This window comes from Equus asinus, chromosome 14 (assembly GCF_041296235.1).
Source record: "Equus asinus isolate D_3611 breed Donkey chromosome 14, EquAss-T2T_v2, whole genome shotgun sequence".
Lineage (NCBI taxonomy): Eukaryota > Metazoa > Chordata > Mammalia > Perissodactyla > Equidae > Equus > Equus asinus.
In genome coordinates, this window is record NC_091803.1 from 25,828,543 (window position 1) to 25,843,297 (window position 14,755).

A 14,755-nucleotide genomic window follows, 5' to 3' on the forward strand; every position below is an offset into this window, starting at 1 on the left:
CCAACCAGGCAAACGGCTCTCTTTAGTGGGCGGGCCTGGAAGAAGGCTGATCAGGAAGAGAAGCAGCTTGGCCAATGGGGGAGCCGGGCCGAATCGAAACCTACGCTCATTGCGCCGAGGCTGATTGGAATCTTTGGCGCCTTGGTTTCAGTGGTAGATGCGTGATTGGCAGATGCCGCGACCAGTGAAAAGGCAGGAGGCGGATCCAGAGAGTGTGGGCGGGGACACGTGCTGACTAACGGGCGGTTTGCCCAATGAAGAGCGGAAGTCGCTGGAGGGGGCCGGGCGAATTGGCTGGGGACGGGCCACTGTGGTGGCCGTTGGCGTGCCATGGCGGAGCCGGTGAGGAAACGGGGCCGGGGGTCCCGGGGCGGCAGTCGAAGGGCTCGGGGATCCTGCGGCGGCCGGGACCGGCGTCCTCGCGCCCAGCGGTCTCCAGCCCGGCGCACCCTGGACTCGGTGCTTGTGGACTTGGTCAGCGACAGCGATGAGGATGTTCTGGAGGTCGCAACGGCGTCCAGCGCTGCGGACCCGGTGGAGTCCCCGCTCTCGGAGCCCCCCGTGCCGGCCGCGCCCCGGGACGACAGCGACAGTGACAGCGAAGGGGCTGGCGCACAGCCGGCTGGAGCCCCGCGGGCCCCGGTCAGGCGGCGGCGGCGGCTACTGCTGGATCCTGGGGAGGCACCGGTAGTTCCAGTGTACTCCGGAAAGGTGCAGCCGCGTTCCCGGGAGGGCGAGCGCGGAAGGGCTGGGTTTAGGGAGTGCTGAGGGTAGAGTTCGGAGGGTGGTCTTGCGGGACTAAACGGAAGCAGGGGCTAGGGCCTTGGAGGCAGAGAGATGCAGGGTTCCTGGAGTTTCTGCAGACTGGGGAGATGAAGAGGTTTGAAGTTTGGGATTCCCAGGAGCTGGAGTGTCGGAGGCATAGAGGGGCTAAGGGGCTGGGAGGACCTAGCATTGGGGTTTGGGGCATGTTGGGTTTTGATGATGTGGCCCATTGCTAAGAATCCAGCAAGCTAAGGTATTGGGGCCTGGAGTCTATGGAAGTTCAGAGAGGACTGGGGTCCCCAGGTGGTAGAGTGAGCTGGGGGACTGGGATTTCCTAGGATTCTAAGATAGTGAGATGGCTAGCAACCTAGTGAAAAGAACTAAACTAGCATCCTCAGAGTGCCTTAGGGAAAGGCGATGTAGGAGTAAGGATAGTCCGATTTTGGATCCTGGGGAAGCTGGACTCCTGAGTCTCTAGGAGAGGTCTGTGGTGTCTGTATCCTTAGGCAGGACTTGGGAGCTGGAGGAGGCCTGGGTGTGAGGGAAGAATCATCCCATTTTCCCTTTCAGTGGAGGGAGGATTTAGGACTGATCCACTTTTGTCATTACAGGTGAAGAGCAGCCTCCACCTCATTCCAGATCACCTCCTAAAACTCTGTCCCCCAGGGGCTGAGGAAGGTAAGGGAGGGCTTCCAGGAAGAGGTGCCCATCCCAGCGCTGGCCTATCCGAGGAGACTTCCTGGCGTTGACATCTCTGCAGTTAGTTTGTTTCCTGAGGCTCAGGGGAAGGGTATGGGAGAGGTGACTCCGGCTTCCTAGTCAGAAAAAAGCTCCAGGCCTGAAAGGAGCTGGATTTTTAACCAGAAGGCACAGGAAGTGCTGTTGAACCACACATCTCCCAAATTATAAGCATAAGAGTGTGCTGATGTACAGATTTCCAGGCACCATCCCCAGAGATTCTGCTTCTGTAATCCTGGGGGTAGGGGAGGGGGAGGTGTCGAGAATCTGTAACATCTTGTTACATCTGCAGCAAGTTCCTTGGGAACACTCTGGAGTCAGCAGGACATTCTTTGCATCTTAGCAGGGCTGCCTAGCTTTTATCCTCCCCTAGTGATGTGCTTTTTGCAAACCGCTCAAGGACAGTGAATGAGAATCAAGTCTAATAAGGAAGTAATCCAGTAGGCAAATGCAGACCTTGGAGCAAGACTTCTGTAGCATGAGAGAGTATGGTAGGGTGATTAAGAGCTGATTTAGGGACCAGCTGGCCTGGGTTTGAATCCCAGCTCTACCCTTAGTCGCTTCGCTATGTGACCTTGGGCAAGTTAATCTCATAACGCTTCAAATTCCTCATCAGGAAATTGAGGATAATAGTGGACTTATGTCAAAGGATTTTGGTGAGAATTAATTAAAGAGAATATATAGAGAGCCCTCTCATGGGCTTTGTATGTGGTTTAGGACAGTACGTGGTACGGACAAATGGTATATAAAAGGTACCTCTGTCCTTGCTTCTCAAAATGTGCGCTCAGTAGTGTTGGGTACCCTCTGGGAGCGTGTCAGAAATGCAGAATCTCAGGCCTCTGGCAGCTGCCATATTTAAGTAGGACAAGATTTCTCACCTTCAGCACCATTGACTTTTGGACTGGACACTTCTTAGTTGTGTGGGGCTGTCTTGTGCATTGTGGGATGTTCAGCAGCATCCTGACTGCTACCTGCTAGAAGCCAGTATCATGGCCCAATCCCCTCCCCGCCTCATCGTGACAGCCAAAATAGTCTCCAGACATTGCCACATGTCCCCTGGGAGGCAGAATTACCTCTGGTTGAGACCCGCTGATCTAGGATTAATTGCCATTGTTTTGTTCTCACGGTATTTATTTTTATGGTTCATGACGATCTTTTATTGGTGGCAAGCAAATGGGAAAGAGCTTCTGTGTTCTAGAATAATACTTCTTTTCCTTTTATAAGAAATTTAAGTTTAAATGAATGATTTAAAGAAAGATGTTAAACAAATAACACAGATATGGAAAAATGTGATAATGACACTCACATGGATGAAATTTGAGAAACATGGGCTTAGAGGACTGTATTTCTCTGTTTACCTCGTTACCTCCCTATACCCCTTGCCTGCTAGACTGACATAGTCTGTCTATGCCCACCTAATTGAGTATAGAAAGAAAATAGAAACATTTAAAAAAAAATCATCCTTTGACAACATCTGTTTTAACGTATGTTTCATCACATACGTAATTGTATGTCCATGTATAGGAAGTAGTACGTGTGTTTTATTTACTCTATAGTAGTATGTATGTAAATACTTGTTTCCCAGGTTGTGTGCTCAGTATTTTTTATTTATGGGGTGCATGTAATCAGAAAAGTGAAATGAGCCCTGCAGGCCACTTTCCAGTTGTCCACCCTCACTGCACTGTCTCATGCCTTAGCTCGAGGCTCAGACACTCTCTGGTTCTGTCCGATTCCAGCTCGTCCTTTCTCTGAGTTAGGCATTTCTCTTTTGACTCATGCCTGTTGAGCACTTCCCCAGTGTTATTGTGTGGTCCTGTGTGTGTCTGGGGGCCCTGCAGTCTCCTCCTTTCTCAGGACCTTCTGAAGCCCGTGACTTATGTCTCCTCGGCCTCCTGCTCCCCTCTCTTGGCCCCCCTCTTTCCACTTTCTCTTCCTCTGTCCCCAGAGGCGGATATGGCAGATTCTAGCAGTTCGCATGCTGAAGATCCCCCATTTCCAGATTCTCCTTGGAAGAAGAAGCTGAGGAATAAGAATGAAGAAGAAAAGAAAAAGAAGGAGTTGCTGTGAGTGAGGCGGAGGCACTGGGGCCCTGGGAGCAGAAGGGGACTTGGAGTGTTAGGCTGAGGCAGGCAGGACCCTTGGATGGGTCTTGAAAGGGTAAGGAGAAGGGACGGAAGGAGTCTTGAGGCCAAGGTGAAGAATGCAGCTCTGGGGAGAGGAGGTGGCCTACATCAGAGGATGACAGCAGACCCTTCAGGACCACCCCTTGGAGTGGAGTGTTTCGTCCCTGCGTCTGAGACGGTAATAATGCAGGGGTGAAGGGTGCAGCCCTGGAGATAGCCCTTGTGGCTCAGAGCCGGCCACCTGCCTCTTACCTATCCTCTCTGTGCTTCATTTTCCTCTTCTGAAGATGGGGGTAATAGTGGTACCTGTGTCCGAGAGTTTTTGAGTCAATTAAGAGTTAACCCTGGGCAGGTGGTGAGTGCTCAGTGTCTGCTGGATGTTATCAGACATTCACCTGGAAAGTGACTGACTTACCTTAAAAGTTAGGCATTTCCCTCCCTGATATTTGGGTCACATAAATATAAAAATGATGACTCAGGTTTTCCCTGTCCTTACCTCCCCCTGTCTTCCAGTAAGGTAGATGTCACTAGAACATGCTCCCTCTTGATTCTCCATTTTGGTTCCCAGGGGTCCAGAGCCCATGAGGAAAGGTGGGGCCTGGAGTTTCTTCTCTTCCTCCATCCCACCAGTCTCTTCTCTCTGCAGGGCTCAGGATACCTCTCCTTTGCCCCCACCTCTGCCAAGGACCAAAAGCAGAAAGCACACTCAGGCACTCCAGAAGTTAAGGTGCCAAGGGCAGGGGGGCTCTGATTGGGTGGAGTGGGGCACTTGGGTGGAGTGGCCAACCCTGGCTGACCCAAAGTCCTTTCTGCACTGAAGGGAGGTGAACAAGCGCCTCCAAGATCTCCGCTCCTGCCTGAGTCCCAAGCAGTGCCAGGGCCAGGACCACCTGAGCCAAGAGGACGAGGTGGTCCTAGTGGAGGGGCCCATTCTCCCAGAGAGCCCCCGACTCCTCCCGCTCAAAATCCGGTGCCGGGCTGACCTGGTCAGATTGCCCGTCAGGATGGTGAGTGCCTGAAGGGCCTGTGGGAGAAGGGCCCCAGGAGCTGCCTGAGTGAGACAGTGGTGTGCCGGCAGAGGGGACTGTGCCTTCCTTTGCCCATTCTGCTCTCTGGAGCTGCCAGGCTTTACAGGCCTCTGTGCCTTTGCGCTGACTGTCCCCCTTGTCTGAATTGTCTTTTCTTCACTCTCCCCTCTCTTTCTGGCAATCTTCCCGCCTATTCTTCAAGCCTCCGTGGAAGCATCCTAAGAAGCTTCGCTTGGCAGCCCCTCTCCAGGGCACGTCCCTCCCTCCTTCCTTCCCTTGGACTGTGCACTGCCCTCTTGCGCTTGCCCTTACTGGATTAGACACACACATGTCCCTCAGTCATTCTGAGCTCCCCCACCTTCCTGGTACAGACTACCATTTTTGGAGGGATGACCCCGATTCCAGAACAAGAATGATAACAGAAATGACCATTTATTGAGTGGTAACCATACACTGGGCAAGCAACTAAGCCAGAGGTTGCAAACTGGCAGCTCATGGTCTTATCAACAGTGCATCTTCTTTTTTTTTTTCCTTCTTCTTCTTCTCCCCAAAGCCCCCAGTACATAGTTGCATGTGCCTCTGGTTGTGTGCATCTTCTTTTTTTTAGTTCATCTTCTTCTCTTGCCCCATACAGTGCTTTTAAAATGTATGAGTTCATTGCCAAGCTTTGCAATGGGTAATTTCATACAAAGGTCCTGATGTCTGGCCTCTCTTAAATACGAAGGTGTAGTCACACTGGCCCGGATTCCCACGTGGTGCCAATCCACTGGAGCTGCAGAACAGCTGGCCTGTTTAGATGGGGCATATGAGCTCCAGTTTGCCGCAGTCCCCACCACTCCCTTTTTTTCTTCTGTCCCGTGGCTGCTTCATGTCTTTTTTTTTTTTTGCTTTTTCTCCCCAAATCCTCCCCCCAGTACATAGTTGTATATTTTACTTGTGGGTCTTTCTAGTTGTGGCATGTGGGATTCTGCTTCAACATGGCCTGACAAGTGGTGCCATGTCTGCGCCCAGGATCCGAACTGGCAAAACCCTGGGCTGCTGAAGCAGAGAGCGCAAACTTAACCACTCGGCCATGGGGCCGGCCCTTGTTTCATTTTTTTGTGTTACTTTCCTGAACCTTGTATTGACATGATTTTATTCTGTACTTTGCCAGGTAAATAGGATGACACTCACAGCTGAGAAGCTCAGCGAGTAGCAAAGGCCAGAAACTTGGGTTGGGGGTGGAGTGGGGTGGGCACAGCAAGGCAGGAAGGCCTCCTTTGCTTCTTGTCCCCCTCCCCAGTCGGAGCCCCTACAGAGTGTGGTGGACCACATGGCTGCCCATCTCGGGGTGTCCCCAAGCAGGATCCTCTTGCTCTTCGGAGAGACAGAGCTGTCCCCTACTGCTACCCCCAGGACCCTAAAGCTTGGAGTGGCTGACATCATTGGTGAGAGGAAGGCAGGGAGGCGGAGCCTCGAGGAGGCTTTGCCCCAGGGAGGGCTAAGGGGAAAGGCCTGGAGGGGCCCTGCTTCCAACTGCCACTCAGGCCTGGCTTCCTGATTCTGCCTCCCATAGACTGTGTGGTGCTAGCAAGTTCTCCAGAGGCTGCAGAGACGTCCCAGATGCTCCAGCTGCGGGTGCAGGGGAAGGAGAAACATCAGATGCTGGAAGTCTCGCTGTCTCGAGTGAGTGGGAGGGATGGCTCTCCAGGCCCCTCAGCCTGTTCTCCGCCATCTCTCTTGTCAGTTAATGGAGGATGGACTCCTCCTAATCCTGACTCGGTGGGGACAGTCCCCTCCGTGGTCTTGGGTTCCTGCCCATCCTGATAGTGGGAAGCCCATGATTCTTCCCTCCCCTTCTGCTGGGAACCTCTGCTCTAGTCTCCTAACTCCTCCTTCCAGTTAAAGTGCAAAGGACCCTTGGGCAGTAACCAATAAAACCCATCAAAATAACAGTTAAAGCCACCCTTCTAAGTGACAGTCCCTGTGCTAAGGATGATTACTTCACATGCAAGGTATTCTTGAATTTCACAATAACCTTACATGGGAACGCTCTGTCGTTACCCTCATTTAACAAACAAGGAAGCCGAGGTCTAGGGAGGTGGAGTCACTTGCTGAATTAGTTTCCTTGGGCTACTGGAACAGCATGCCACACACTGGGTGACTCAGATCAATTTCTCTCACAGTTCAGGAGGTTAGAAGTCTGAAATCAGGGTCATGCTCCTTCTGAGACTCTGGGTAAAATCCTTCCTTGCTTCTTCCAAGCTTATGGTGGTGGCTGGGAATCCTTGGCATTCCTTGGCTTGCAGCTGCTGTCACTCCAGTCTGCCTCTTTTGTCACACGACCTTCTCCCTGTGTGTCTCTGTTTTCTCTTACAAGGACACCAGTCAAATTGCATTAGCACCCACCCTAATCAGGTATCACCTCATCTTAACCTGATTGCATCTCCAAAGGCCCGACTTCCAGATAAGGTCACATTCACATTTACTAGGAATTAGGACCACAGGTATCTTTTTGGGGGACATAATCAACCCATGACACTTGCCTAAGGTCACATCCAGTACAGTGGGAGATCTGGCCCCCAGCTGGGAGCATTCTCACTCTGGAGTCTGGGCTGTCTTTATCGTGCTACACGCCTCCATTGGTAGGTGACAAGACCAGGTTTCGGAGAACCTGCCTAACCCAGAGCCCACGCTCCTAAGCCTTGGGCTCCAGAGCCCCGTTCCGTAGAGAGGAACCCAGCTGTGCTGGTTTCTTCATCTGCTTGCCTTCCCTCCTGGGCTCTGACTTGACTTGTCCTCTTGTCCTCCTTGTCCCAAGTCCTCTATCCATCCCTACAAGTTCTCCCCAGCCCCTCTTTTCAAATTCTTACATCCATTTTGTCCTCTCCATCCAGGATTCTCCTCTTAGGACCCTCATGTCCCGCTACGAGGAGGCCATGGGACTCTCCGGCCACAAGCTCTCCTTCTTCTTTGATGGGACAAAGCTTTCAGGCAAGGAGCTTCCGGCTGATCTGGGCATGGAATCTGGGGACCTCATTGAGGTCTGGGGCTGAAACCCCACTCCCTGTTTGGAGGCCCAGCCTGCACTTGGGGAGAACAGCTGCCCCTTTTTGGCTCCATAAGGCCTAGCTGAAGCTGAGGTAGAACTTCTCTTTAAGCTGAAGCAAAATCAAGGAATGCTCTTTGACCCCCTTCCCGTTGACCGTGGTTTGAAGCCGTTAGTTAGCTGGTTGGTTGTGTGGTCGTTGTTGCTGCCCTGGGTGCACTGTGGCTCATCCACGTGTGCTGAGCTCTGCAGCCGCCTGGGACGTGGAGAATGTATCCCTCACCCCCGTCCTTTCACCTCCACCATCACCCTTTCCTTTGTGAAGATGTCTATTTTATGAAACTGCTCATATTTAAAGAGTGAGTTAAAATAAGTAAGTGTTGGGTATGGGATTCCAGGCCTGCGATTATACCATGTTTCGGAGCAGCAGTGGCCTTAATGTCATTTGGGGGTTGGGAGTGAAGTTTGCTTGAAGCACATACACAGGTGTGGTTCCTTGGCTTGCAGAAAAATAAAGGATCAAACCCACACACACGTTAGCTTCCGCAGAGGCTGACAGTTGGTTACTCTTTTGAAGGTTGTAGTGGATTCTCAGGCTTGGCTGTCTTCCTCCTCCCAGGACCCTTTATAACCACCTACTGATGCACACATGTTATTAAAGGCATAATTGAGCACACTGAGCCTTTTGGTTTTGGATCTCAGGATTATAGTCCACTCCAGGCTTCTCTGGTTTTATGACTTTTTCTGCTTTCTTCATGCCATCCTCTCCCATAAGCACCCATTCTAATGTGGTGATTACATGTCTTTGAATATGAATGTATCCTTGTAAAACGCGGTGTTGTATGTGTGAATATACTTTTTATATCTGCGGCCTTGTGCTAGAGATCTTGCGTTGTATCCTTTTTCACTCAACATGTGTTGCTCATTCTCCGCCTGCTTCATTGCTTTGAGCTGCTCTCTGGTATTCCACAGTGGGTGTCAACTGCATTTTACTCATGTTTGCTACGTGCTGGACACCTGGGTGCCTCTAGCTCCTCAGCACGTAGACAAGGCCACAACAAACATCCTTTCATGTGTCCCCTTCCGTGCTTGTGTGGAAAGTTCTCCAGCAGAGGTACCTAAGATGGGTTTGATTACGGGTCAGACAGGTTAATTTCTCTCTGGTTCTACCAAAGTTTTGTTTAGCTTGGTCACTGACCTTCCCACTTGAGGCTTCCCATTTCTCCTTATCCTCACCAGCACCCGTCATTGCCCAACTTCCTAATTTTTGGCAGTCTGATGAGTGTAAAATGGCACTGTGTTTTCATGTACATTCATCCGATTTGGGGAATTTTTCATATACCTGTAGCCTTTCTGGTTTCCCTTGCTGTGCACTGCTCATTTCTCTTTGCTTATTTTCTCATGGGAGCCTTCTGTCTTTTTTTGTTTATTTTCAAGAGTCACTTGTGTATCTCTGGGTGGTTGCAAATAAAGAATAGCACTTGTATTTGTATATCTAGGGGTGTCCTTCACTGAACAGAAGTTCTTAATTTTAATGTAAATGAATTAACTATTTTGTCATATCATCTGTTATGTTTTGATTTCTTACTTAAAAGTAGTTAAGATGTTTTACAGTTTCTTCTGTTAGCTTACTAGTTTTCCCTTTCACATATAGATCACTAAATAGGGCTGAAGTCCAGCCCGTACAAGCTGGTATGTGCACTGGCTGGCATCTCTTCTGCATGGTCAAACATTTGTTCTCATCGGTGGATGCCAGGCTGTACTGGCTGCTAAATATTAAATATTTTAAACTATTGGAAATTCACCTTTGTATATGAGATCCAAGTTTTATTTTCACCCTATAATGAGCCAGTTTTCTCAGTGCTGTCTACTAATAAAACCATTTCCCACTGATACGTGGTATAATTTTGGCAAAAGTTTATCACCTTCCTAAAAATTTTTTTGTTGAAATATGGCATTCCTTTGAACTTGTAATGTGGGAAAAATACACATAATAAAGCTTTATAACATTTAAATAATCCATGTTATGGTATAGCTCTCATTTTTTTCAGATCTTTTATGTCCATTAATAAGTTTGAACACATTAGGGGGCTGGCCTGGTGGTGCAGCGGTTAAGTGCTCACGTTCCGCTTCAGCAGCCCGGGATTCGCCAGTTTGGATCCTGGGTGCGGACATGACACTGCTTGGCATGCCATGCTGTGGTAGGCATCCCACATATAAAGTAGAGGAAGATGGGCATGGATGTTAGCTCAAGGCCAGCCTTCCTCAGCAAAAAGAGGATTGGCAGCAGTTAGCTCAGGGCTAATCTTCCTCAAAAAAAAAAAAAAAAAGTTTGAACATATTAAAATTATGTATTCAGTCACAACAGAATAAAAGATAATACATTCAGTTTGTGTATACTTGAGGATTTCCATCTTTGCGGCCCTTGTGGGACCCCCACTATGGCCCCTGTGACTGAGACCAGTAGTTGTCCCCTTGCATCCATTCTTCTTCCTTCCAGGGTAATAGAAGCCCTGGTTTTCAGCCAAGCACAGAGACTTGAGAAGGAAGACAGTACCTCCCAGCCTTCCTTGTCACCAGGCGTAGCCAAGTGCCAATTTAGGCTCATGGGGTGCAGGGGGAAGAGGGATGTGGCCTCCAGGATGTGTCCATAAGGGGGCGGTGTGTGTCCCTCGCCTTTGCTTTCTTCTGCTGCTGACTGGAAATGGAGCAACCTTACTGACAAGAGGTGACCCTGGGGAAGGAGGCCACGCAGGGCAGGACACGGAGAGAAGGAGCCTGCGTGTCAGCCTCCCTGCAGCATCTTACCAGCCCCACTGACCTTTGGGCTTTCACGGGAAAGAGGAACTTCTGTCTTGTTGAAATCACTGCTATTAGAGGATTTCTGTCCCTGGTCACCAAACCCAGCTCTAGCCGCAGGATGTTGCTATTGCCTACAACTGCAGCAACCCTCTTGGATCCTGTTGGGCGCTGGGTGAGACTTCCTTCGGTTTATGTCCAGGAGTGGAATCACGAGCTGTTGAAATATGCAGCTACCCAGTTTCTCTTGAGTACTGAAGGACTGCTGATCCAAGTGGCTGGCCCTCTTTATAAGTACATTAGCAAGTGCTAGAAGGTTCCAGTTTCCTCTTATCTTCCCCAGCACTTAATCTGGGAAGGATATGAAAAAGACTACTCATTGTAAAAGAATTTGCACTTCTTCTATGATGAGAGAGATTGTTCATTCTCTTGATCAGAGATTGATCACTTGTCAGTGATCTTTCTAAAACTCTCCTGATTAGAAAACTTTAAAACTTTAATGAGCCCTTACTCAGTGCCACATACCAAGCTTGGCAATTTTCGTAATTTCATTTGTCCTCAGAGCAATCCTATGAGATTGGTGGTGGTGTTATTCCCATTATACAGAAGACAAGCAGAATCTTAGAAAGATTAATTAACTTGCCCCAGACTGTCACACAGCCACCAAATGCACAGCCAGGTGTAAAACCAGGTGGGCCTGACATCTGACTTCGAATTCTTAAGGAGACCAGTGCTCACACTTTCATGTGCACAAGAGTCAGCTGTGGAGCTGGGGGAAAGGCAGATGCGGATTCAGCCTCTCAGGGGTGGGGCCTGAGTCGCTGCCATTCTAACAAGCTCGCTAGTTTTGCGACACTGCTGACCACACTTCTAGTGGCAAGACACTGTGACTTTTTCCCGTAGCCTCACTTTTAAAGCCTCCCATCTCCCCACCCCAGCCATTCCCTCCAACTTAGGGGTCAATTCCCCCCATAAAGCCCCCATAGGATTGGCCATGTCCTCTTGTGTATCCCACCTCAGCCTGGAACAGGGGTCCAGCTCAGTACACCCTTAGACCCATTGGTCTATGTCTTGGTCTTCTCAAAGATCCCTAGCTTGGTGTCTGACACATCATAGTTACCTAGCAAATGTTTGTTGAATGAATAAATAAGTTTCTTGTCTCAAAGAATCCATCTCATTGCATGTGCCAGAAACCTAAAGTTTCACTCTTGACACCAGTTTGTCCCCATTTGCACTCCATCACCAGCCAACTTAACTGCCCCAAGCGGTTCTCAAAGCTGTAGACTTCTCTCACTCCATCCCATCCTGGTGCGAGCCATCACTGCCTCAAGCCTAGTCTAGTGCCATAGCCACCTACCAGGTTGCTCTGCTGCTCCTCTGGCCCCCTCCAATCTGTCTACACTGCAGCCAGAGTGATCTCAAACACAAATCTGATTCTAATATGAAGGAGATCCTTAACATGGCCTAGGCCCTGCCCAGCCTGGCCTCTGCCTGCTCCCCAGCAGGCCTCCTTCTCTCAGTGCTCTGCACACTGCCCTTCTTTCAGATCCTTGTGTTCATTATGCTTCATTCTGTGGCAGGGCCTTTGCACATGCTTTCCACATGCTTTCTTTCTTTCCTCCCGGGCATAGTCAGTGATTACCCCTCCCCACATCTGAACTCAAGGGCCACTTCCTCAGAGAAGCTCTCAACCTCCCTGACCAGGTCAAATGCCCCTGTTATCAGGTCCTTCTAACACTCATATGCTGGACTTTTTTGTGGCACTTGTCATAGGTAAACTTTTTTTTCAAGAAATTCCACATGTATTTACATTTCATGAATCACAATTTCCAAAGCAAATAGAGCAAAAGTTGGGGTCCAGTTTAAACCAATTATCTGTACATATTTATTTATCTGACCTTAAAGGAATTTTAATTGAGAGATCCATCAAATTAAAAAGCACCTGTACTCAGAGGGGAGCCAAATATTTTTTCCCATTTGGCAAAACTAATTAGCATTGAAATATTTACCTTTATAACTACAAAATTTTATTTTCATTAATGTCCAGTGATATTGTGTTTGGACTACAGGGTTTTTTTTTTAAAAAAATTTATTGTTGTTTAATTTACATGGCTAAACATGCACCCATTTTAAGTACCCAGCTCAATGAGGTTTAGAAGACGTACAGTTGTGCAAATGTATGCACTCCTCCTCCCCCTGACCCCAGGCAACCACTCATTTGCTGTCACTTTAGTTTTGCCTTTTCTGAATTTTCACATAAATGGAATAATACAGTGTGCAGGCTTTTGTGTCTAGCTTCTTTAACTTAGAACAATGTTTTTTGAGATTTATCCATGTTGTGTGTATCACTGAGTAGTATTCCATTGTACATACAACTCACCTGTTGACGGACATGTGGGTTTTTTTCATTTTTTGCCTATTATGAATAATGTTTCTATGAACATTTTCATACAGGTGGGGTTTTTTTGTTTTTTTGAGATTAGCCCTGAGCTAACATCTGCCGCCAATCCTCCTCTTTTTGCTGAGGGAGACTGGCCCTGAGCTAACATCCATGCCCATCTTCCTCCACTTTATATGTGGGACGCCTACCACAGCATGGCGTGCCAAGTGGTACCATGTCCGCACCCCGGATCGGAACCGACAAACCCCGGGCTGCCGAAGCGGAACGAGTGCACGTAACCACTGTACCACGGGGCTGGCCCCTACATACAGGTTTTTGTTTGGAGGTGTTTTCATTTTTCGTTGATAGATACCTAGGAGTGGAGTTGCTGGGCTATATGGGAAGTATATGTTTAATTTTTAAATAAACTGCCAAACTATTTTCCCAAGTAGCTGCACTATTTGCATTCCCACAAGCATGGCATGAAGGTTCTAGTTGCTCCATATCGTTTCCAGTACTTGGTATTATCATGGCTTTTTTTTTTTTTAGCTACTCTAGTAGTATCTTATTGTGGTTTTAATTTCTATTTTCCATAAAGACCAATGGTGTCATATACTTGTTGACCATTCATATATCTTCTTTTGTGAAATGTCTGTTTAAATCTTTTGCCCATGTAAAAAACTGTTTTTGTCTTTTTGAGTTTTTCTTTTGACTTGGACAAATTTTTTTCCAGTTTGATTCACAAATAATCGACATACATCTCTGTGTAAGTTTAAGGCATACAGCGTGATGGCTTGATTTACATATATTCTGAAACAATTACCACAATAGGTTCAGCTAACATCCATCTTCTCTTATAGATACAAAACAAAGAATAAAGGAAAAAAATGTCCTTGTGATGGGCACTCTTAGGATTTACTTTCCACAACTCTCCTATATACCGCACAGCAGCGTTCCCTGCAGTCATCAGGTTGTACGTTACATCCCTAGTACTTATTTATCGTATAACTGGAAGTTTGTACCTTCTGACCGCCTTCCTCCGATTCCCCCTCCTCCTGCCTCTGCCTCTGGTAACCACAAGTCTGATTTTTTTTCCTATGAGTTTGTTTTTTAGATTCCACTGTTTATTGCATTTTAAGAGTTCTTTATACATCTGGATATAAGTCCTTTGTCAGATACATGCTTTGCACATATTTTCTTCCCATCTGTGGCTTGCCTTTTCATTTCACAGGTGCAGTTTATGTATGTATGGATATGTCTCCTCCAGATAAGCTCCATAAGTGCAGGGACGAAATCTGTTTTTGCCTGACACCTGGTGCAATGCCAGGCACATAGTAGATGCTCAATATATATACATATATATATATATATATACTTTTTTTTTTTGAGGAAGATTAGCCCTGAGCTAACATCTGCTGCCAATCCTCCTCTTTTTTGCTGAGGAAGACTGGCCCTGAGCTAACATCCATGCCCATCTTCCTCTACTTTATATGTGGGACGCCTGCCACAGCATGGTTCAACAAGCAGTGCGTAGGTCTGCAGCCGGGAGCTGAACTTGCGAACCCCCTGCTGCTGAAACGGATGTGCGAACTTAACCACCGTGCCACTGGGCTGGCCCCTGATTTTTTTTTCAGGAAATTCAGTGACTACAATCTGAAGTTTGTCTCCATCTCTTTCCCTAAAACCCTTGGGGAGACCAGACTTAAGGTTGAGAAACATGAAGTATCTCCTGGGGCAACGCTAAGAGGGGTATTCATGACTCAAAATAGTTTCTGATAAGGTGTCTTGGGGACCCCATGCTCTCCCCATGAAACTCAAGAATTTCAGTAGAGGGGCTTAGAGGTCCGGTTGGAAGAGGGGTCTTGAAGCTGCATTTGCGTAGAACTAGACTAAT

General features: G+C 48.2%; 1 protein-coding gene across 1 annotated transcript; it reads left to right on the forward strand.

Annotated features, from left to right (window-relative positions):
• Window positions 1-238: 238 nt before the first annotated feature.
• NFATC2IP (nuclear factor of activated T cells 2 interacting protein) lies at window positions 239-9,704 on the forward strand. The gene is made up of 8 exons (XM_014838023.3): window positions 239-711; window positions 1,377-1,443; window positions 3,449-3,566; window positions 4,273-4,353; window positions 4,447-4,633; window positions 5,937-6,081; window positions 6,210-6,319; window positions 7,531-9,704. The coding sequence occupies exons 1-8, from the start codon at window positions 331-333 to the stop codon at window positions 7,687-7,689; spliced, it is 1,248 nt and encodes a 415-aa protein (XP_014693509.1). The 5' UTR covers window positions 239-330; the 3' UTR covers window positions 7,690-9,704.
• Window positions 9,705-14,755: the final 5,051 nt, after the last annotated feature.

What these genes read in the sequence shown, in the direction of transcription:
- NFATC2IP (XM_014838023.3), top strand. Translation starts at nt 331, where the DNA reads ATGGCGGAGCCGGTGAGGAAACGGGGCCGGGGGTCCCGGGGCGGCAGT. An exon ending in TTCCAGTGTACTCCGGAAAG is followed by an intron (nt 712 to 1,376) that starts GTGCAGCCGCGT and finishes TTGTCATTACAG; the next exon opens with GTGAAGAGCAGCCTCCACCT. An exon ending in TGGAAGTCTCGCTGTCTCGA is followed by an intron (nt 6,320 to 7,530) that starts GTGAGTGGGAGG and finishes CTCTCCATCCAG; the next exon opens with GATTCTCCTCTTAGGACCCT.